The sequence below is a fragment of the Lathamus discolor genome, chromosome Z (genome assembly GCF_037157495.1).
Source record: "Lathamus discolor isolate bLatDis1 chromosome Z, bLatDis1.hap1, whole genome shotgun sequence".
Taxonomy (NCBI): Eukaryota; Metazoa; Chordata; class Aves; order Psittaciformes; family Psittacidae; genus Lathamus; species Lathamus discolor.
In genome coordinates, this window is record NC_088909.1 from 82,303,535 (window position 1) to 82,311,430 (window position 7,896).

The following is a 7,896-nucleotide window of genomic DNA, read 5'->3' on the forward strand; positions in this document are numbered from 1 at the left end:
CCACTGTATGCCACTAAGTGGTAGCTTAGTATGCTTGTCAATACACAATGCGCATTAGGATATACGTATGTCAATACATAATACGTAAGTGTAGAATGGCTCAGAACAACCAACCTAGTGACCTTCCTAGACTGAGAATGAGAAGTACTTTAACCATGTGTTAGCACTGAACTAACAGGTCTTGCCACAAAACTAATCTGCTTTCATGATCTACATAAGACCTCTGTGTAACTCCACAGTTGCTGTTCCATGCTGGAGGACCAGCTTTGGTCACCTTCAGTGTACTGGTATGCTCTCAGGTGCTTGGTTGGTCCTCTTTACTTTTCTGTGTAAACTCAGTTTCTTGCAAAAAGTTGGGTGAAAAATATCCTTCCTGGTGAAATCCAGGATTATGACAATAGTGAACCTCACTATTCAGGCCAGTTAGATATTTTTTATTGTGAAATAATACTCTGTTTGTACTACCTAATGTGGAAATTTATAGTGTTTCTGTCAGAAAAGGAGAAAATTGAATACTATCAGTGTAAAATTATGTTGTTCAGATGCAAACTTTTAAAATCACTTAAGCATCTTGCATATTTTACTTATTTTGAGATGATTAAATAACCACACAATTGCACTGATCCCACTGTAAATAAATTTTCTTTGCTTCTTTTACTAGGTGATTATTATTCAAACAGTAACTACACTGGTATTTTTCACACAAGATGTTACAGTTGTTTTAATTCCATTACCTCTTTTTTATACTTCTCTTTCCATGCAGACAAAGTTATGATATTCACATTGTGGCTATGGTGGATGAGACAGGAATTAAATCTTCTAACATTCTTGATTTAAAAAATCCAGTTTTTAGGTAAGACATGCTTATGACTAAAGTATGCCCTTGTAGAGTAGTAACATCTTGTATGACAGGAAGCAAAGCACACCTACTGGGGAACAACAAGTTTCTGACCTCTTACAGTTTGTTATTTCTACAGGTATGAGGGCATCCTTGCTGTGTATTAGCAGTAGTTACATATGTAAGTCAAAATTCTATTTAGGCTGTGTGCAAAATAGCGAAATAAAAAAGCTTTATTTAAGAACTGTAATGATTCATTGCTTTGCTAAAATAGTAGACATATACTTATGTGAATGAATGTATACTTGAAATATTTTGCTGTTTCCTGTTGTGTGATGCACATCATTATAATTCAAGGAACCAGTAATATTGCCAAGATGCATTATGCTAAGTACATAAATATTGGCATTACTATTTCACATGAAGAACCTGTCCTTTCTGTATTAAACATGAGAGGAGGTAAAGAAAAAATCTACATGCTGCAATCCTTTCTAACAGGATGCCTCCATTAGGCATTGCTGCAGCACCTTATTTTGGAGAAAAGCAGTCAATTACAGATCAAAACAAGGAGGAAGGGGCCATCAATTCTTCCAAAAGGAAAAAAAAACCCACCAAAAAAACCCCCACAAACCCAAAACATTTTTGAGAAAAATGGGCTGTATTTTTTTCTTATTCTTATGCTGAATTTGGGCCTAAAAATAGCTAAATTCAGCTGGTGGAATTGATTTTTCCAGAGGGTACCCATGGAAAATGCTTCCCTTATTCATTATGTGCTCCCCACTTCGTAATTTTTGATTCAGACCTATATGAAAATTTCACAGTAATCCAATAAAAAAAAAAATTCCATTGTTTCTGATTAAAGTTAATTAATTTTCATCTGTACATCAAATCTGGAGCACACCAGTCATTTTGGCTTTAGAGTGCGGCCCTTTTGATTAAGTTCGTAAAAATGCCTTTTAATAGAGACTGCTTATGGAAGACTTGCAAGAACTATAAATAAAATCATGCACTGGAAAAGATTAATTTCTTCAGATTTGACCAGTGACATGGACAGAGTCGAGCTTGCTTATGTTCATGGTTTGGCTAATACTTGTTTCAAATAAAAATGCTTCTTGTGAGGATGGTTAACAGTTAGTTTACTCTTCTAAAATCTCCTACTTAACTCTCAACACCCATCGCATGAGTGCGATTTTTCAAAGATGATAAAAGTCTACTCATTTATAAAAAAAAGAAGCTTTTGTTAAGTGTTTTTAACTTCTATAAATGTAGAAATCACCTTCAGAATCCTATTCATTTGTGAGAAAGCAGGGGGGAAAATGGTCAAATTGTGTATTACATATGAAAGTACTTTAAATTATATGAAGAATTATTGTATTTTGAAAATCGAATGTAAAAATGTCACTGTGTGACTTCATGGTTGCTAGCCTATTAACCGTATTGAGTTCAATAATATAGACTGCTGTTCTTTTATGCATTAATTCTTAAGAGTGCTTAGTTGTGAAATCCTGCTATAACACTCTGACCTTACTTAATAAGTTTCTCCTATGAGGCTTCATTAGAGTTTGTTGGGGGTTTGGATTTTTTTTCCATTGTTTTTGTTTGTTTGTTAGTTTAGTTGGATTTTTTTGTTTGTTTGTTTGGCTGGTTTTGTGGGTTTTTCTTTGTTTCCATGTTTTTCTGCTTGTTGATTCTTCTCCATTCTGCCCTACCCTCCCATAGCAATTACCAAAACTCTGAAAGAGTTAAAAAAAACCCCCATGGGCAAAGAAGACTTCTCAAAAGAAAAATGCTTATTTATAAACATGAGATAACTTTAAAGGCATTTGGAAGGTTTTTAAAAATTAAAATATAATCTAGGTTTTAAACCAGGACATGCAAATTACTGTGCATGTGGGACATTATGCCAACACATACAGCCTACCTCTCTTCTGCATCACTGCTTTATAGTGTCCCTGATACAAACATTTATCTCTGTACCACAGGGATAGACAGTAGAGGCAATGCTAGACATTTTAAACAACTCCATACTCATTCTATAGCATAAGGTGAAAATAAAAGACTGAACTAGGTAGCCTTTAATTTCTGTGAAAGCAACGGCCTGAGCCACTGTACATAACAGCAAAAGAAAGTATCTATCTCCATTTGTAAAATATAGTGGATTTGATAACGTATTACACTTGCTTGCACAGCTGCAAATCTAGATGAAAAGAATTACAATTTAAATTTGAAATCACACTGCATTTAATAAATCCAGTAACAGAACAAAGCACTGATTTCTTAGCTTTATTCCAATGAGACTTACCTAACATACATTGGCTGAGTGTTCTAACACTTTCAATTTCATCAAAGTCCTTATTAAATATCAAAACCTGTCAATAGTTCTCCAGAGTAAAATAAAAGCTATATTAGGATTAAGTTTGCTTAGTTCAGCTAGTGCGGTAAGCTATCAAAGAACTTCATATTTTATTATAACTGTTTTATTCTTTCATCTATTTTTAGGTTTGCCTAGAATATATACATAGCTCATATGTATAAGATACAGCATCTGAAAACAGAAGTGAGATTCTCGCCAAGCTGATTAACCAATGAGACCAAAATCAGTTCAGGTCTTAGAAGGCCTACTGGTACTTCTGTAAAACCAATCTGTAGCTGTACCCATATGTAACTGTGTATGTGAGTCACATGAGAAGGGGATATGTGGTTCCATCCTTGTTTTTATTTTAGATTGTAATTTAGCCTGTGTTCACATGTAGAGATGAATTGCAGCAGACTCAATTTTATTTCACAAAGTTCATTTGGTATAGAACAAGAACTGTATCTCTGTGTTTGCTTATATTTCTGTTTTACAGTAAGCTCACAGTGGTTCACTGCTGCTTGTTTTGCCTATATTTTTCATAGTATTCTTAATTATTGAACAAAGCCTACCTCGTGTCTGTATATGTAACACATCAAAAGATCTTTGAGCAGTATGTAGTGCCTGTGCTTTAAACACTCAGCACTTAAGTCCAGATTTCAATGTTTGGTGTAATCCTCTAGCTCACCAGGGCAGTCTGTTAAATGCTTCAATTTCCTCTCAATGGACTCATTAATTTGGTTCATTTTGAGATGTGAGCCTAAAGTCATCTTACATATGCTTTGTAACTGTTCTGAAATTTCTCTATGCCTATAGAAATGTAACAGGACATATTTGTGAATTACTCCTAGCATAGTGAGATATAGAACTGTATGATAGGGTATGTGTGACTTTCACTTTTTCTGTAGCTCTGTGAGAAGTTATAGGAAAATGTAGTTTTGGCTTGTGTACCTAACAAACGATGAAGACTATAGAGTAACAGTAGATTTTAATGTGATTTCCCTCCAGACAATGTTATCCATAAAAAGCACATACTGACTTTTCTAGAGTATGTTTCTATCATTCAAAGTATATGCCTTAGGGGTGAATTAATGAGCTGGAGTCGAATCAGAAATTTATACATTTTACTACCACAAACATACCTACAGTGATACCTCTAGCACAATACAACCAGCCTTCAGCCTTCCACGCACTGTTGGAAGCCTGGTTTGAACAAAAAGCCTCAGGAAAACTGACCCTTCTGACCCTTCTCCCAGAAACTTACATGCCACATTAGGACAAAGCAGCAGCAAAGGACACCTGCTGGGAGTAATTAAGAAACAGCTGTAGTTTCAGAGGTATTGCTCCAAGCCAACAGCAATTTGCAGCTATTTAAATGTAGTTTGTGAGATTGTGGAAAGTAGTCCCTAAAACTGTGAAACTTGTAAAAGTAACATGAACTTTATGGCCTCGGCCATGAAGCCACTGAAGTTAGTGCCGGAAAATTGTTGCCTTGTTATTTCCAGTAGCATTTAATACAACAGGTGAGAGACTTCTAGTATAAAAATGTAGTTTGCACAATAAAATACTGTTTTGTTACACAAATATAAATATATATTAAAACAATAGTATTTAATGTGGGTTGCTGCCTCAGAATTATAACAGAAATTATCATTCTAACCGGCATAATCGGTGTAATAAGATTTCTGATCCCATGTCTGGTGGTTGGGTATGTATCCTATTTAGTCTGTTGATGGTTTTATGCTTATATGGAAGAAGGAAACAAATCCAGGAATGTCCAAATCTAAACACCAGGCATCTGTAGTTCATGGTTTTCTAGAGTTCGGCAGATTTTCTGCAGCAATTATGAAAGGAGTGTATGGAATTTGAATCTGAATTCAGCTTACAGCAGGTACAGCAGGTCTCCTGCTGACCTACACGTCTGTCTGGATCTCGCATTTCAGTCTCAAACCTCTTCTAAAAGTGGTTTGAGACTAAAACGTGTTCGTATAACAAAGCCTTTTTTAAGGAAAATAGGGAAAAACCTTACATTGCACATTTTATGTGGCGACTTCAGTGTTTTTTTAAGGAAAAGAGTAAATAAAGGGGAGGAAAAACAAATGCAGCAGACAGCAAGGTCAGGTCTTGTATCTTTATTTAATACCAGAGCAAAAGGTGTATGTATCTAATAACTGCACCTTCAATACATAATAGAAAAGATCTATTCCCTACTCACTAGCAAGAACAAAGAATTTTTCAGTGATTGCTACTTTGAAGTGATTTGAATGATCCAGTACTGGTATTTGTATTTCACTTTACATCAGGACTTCACTTGATGCCAGATTGCATGCTAAAACTGAAGATTGACATTGGGTACTGTAACATTTGCCGTTTGAAGTAAGGTTCTGTGACTGTCTCAATTTCCTTATTGCTTAACATGTTCTTTTGTCCTGCTTTGAAGTGTTGGTGATTTTGAAGTGTACAGGAGTCTAGTTTCAAGGACTACAGTGTACTGTTTTCGCCATATAGGACTTTCTGGATATAAATGTGAGAATGTATTTGTGAAGTGTTTTTGAAACCACATGTTAATGAAAACACTTTATTGCAACAAATGGTGGTGGTTTGTTTTGGTTTTTTATAGACAACATTAACGAGTGCTAGAGAATGTAGGGAAACAAAAGGAGAACTATGAGGATGCTGAGCAAAGAGTGATAATGTATTTTTACAGTGTAAGACTCTTGAACAGATTTGACCACATTATGAAATACATCATTTCCTCATTTATAATTGAAGAGGCTGTATTAATCTTGTCAAAAACAACATACTGTCTTGCATCCCACAGACTCAAAAAGCACAATAGGCTTTCGCCTTGTACACAGAATGTGGAAAAACAAAACCTAAAAGAAGAGTTTAAAAAAATAAGACTGAGAAAAATAAGATCAAAGAACTTCTAACCAGAAAGACTATCCCTGAAGTTTGTTAAACTTGACAAAACCTAAACAACTGTCAAAAGATGTTTCCCATGAGAAAACCATGATTGAGTGCCCTTTTGGTAAATTTTTGTCATTATAACCTCATTTTAATACTAAAAATCACACCTATAGGTCAAAAGACTCCTGTGTATTTAGGTGCTTAGTTATGTGACCCTGATGCAAACTAGGTGACCTGTCAGTAAAAGGTGGGAGAGTTACAGGGAGTTGCTGATTTGAATTAAATCATATAAACATGCAGAATACAGGGTTGGGAGAAATGAGGGATGCCTATTGGATAAGAGCTGTACTCTGTGCGTACTTAATGATTGATTTTTATCTGGCTTTACATATTATTTTCATGCTTGTTCTTGCAGTTAGTGTATTGTCACTGCAATCTGCAAAGCTTAAACTATCACTAAAGTATATAATAAAAGTTCAGAGTTAAGATCTATTTTGTGTGAGTTTCTAGAGACCCAAATAGACTTAAAATCGGCTCAAAAACTTACTTCAATTTTTTTTTAAACTTGGTGGGTGGATCAGCTTCTATATACTTGAATAGGACGGTTGAATTCAGGGTCTAGTGCAGTGTGCTGTCTGGTGGGGCACGTGCAGAGATCAGGCCCAAGGGCCTCATCTGTTCTGGGCGATAACAAACTCATCAAACTTACATGTGAAGGAGTGAAACCTTCCTCCTTATGGCTGGGGAGTGTAAACCCCTTACTGGGATAAAGACCCCCTTAACATAAGTAAGACAGTTTTAAAGGAATCTGAACGTAAATCTGGATTTTGAGATGAAGGTTTCACTAGAGACTGGTAATACTCAATTACAGTTTTACATACCTTGTTCACAGATTACAAATTCACTCTTCCAAATTTTTAATCTTTTGGTTTATTTAATGACTTTTACCTCCATGGAATCAAAACAGCATCCAAAAAGAGGTGCAGTTCTGGTGTCCTCAACACAAAAAGGACATGGAACTGTTGGAACAAGTCCAGAGGAGGGCCACGAGGATGATCAGGGGACTGGAGCACCTCCTGTATGAAGACAGGCTGAGAAAGTTGGGGCTGTTCAGCCTGGAGAAGAGAAGGCTGCGTGGGGACCTCATAGCAGCCTTCCAGTATCTGAAGGGGCCTATAGGGATGCTGGGGAGGGACTCTTCGTCAGGGACTGTAGTGATAGGACAAGGGGTAACGGGTTAAAACTTAAAACAGGGGAAGTTTAGATTGGATATAAGGAGGAAATTCTTTCCTGTTAGGGTGGTGAGACACTGGAATCGGTTGCCCAGGGAGGTTGTGAGTGCTCCATCACTGGCAGTGTTCAAAGCCAGGCTGGATGAAGCCTTGTGTGGGATGGTTTAGTGTGAGGTGTCCCTGCCCATGGCAGGGGGTTGGAACTAGATGAACTTGAGGTCCTTTCCAACCCTAACTATTCTATGATTCTATGAAAAATTAGACATTAAAACATCTGTGCAGAAACACGATTTATGTACACACATGGGAATATTCTGGAGACTTGATTAGGTCAAGAACTATCATCTACAACTGGAGCCTGTTTTAAGCTATGTTAAGATCTTTAAGGAATCCCTACTTATGTTTTTAGGAAAGGGACGTGCTTGGCCCTCTAAACTGCTGACTTGAAAAGCCTGGCTGGCATTCAAGAATTTCACTGGTTTATTCTCTGGCAGATGTTTGTATTACAGCAAGCTGAACACAGCAATGTATTTTCTGTCTCAATTCTTGAAAAGCAACCACCA

The 7,896-nt window shown here is 36.4% G+C and overlaps 1 protein-coding gene across 1 annotated transcript in view; it reads left to right on the forward strand.

The window, feature by feature from the left end:
- Positions 1 to 857, forward strand: part of LOC136004811 (histone-arginine methyltransferase CARM1-like) — a 58,231-nt gene extending 57,374 nt beyond the window's left edge. Inside the window, exon 12 of the mRNA XM_065661687.1 lies at positions 764 to 857. Within this exon, the coding sequence (XP_065517759.1) occupies positions 764 to 857 (94 nt within the window). The remainder of the gene's footprint in view (positions 1 to 763) is intronic.
- Positions 858 to 7,896: the final 7,039 nt, after the last annotated feature.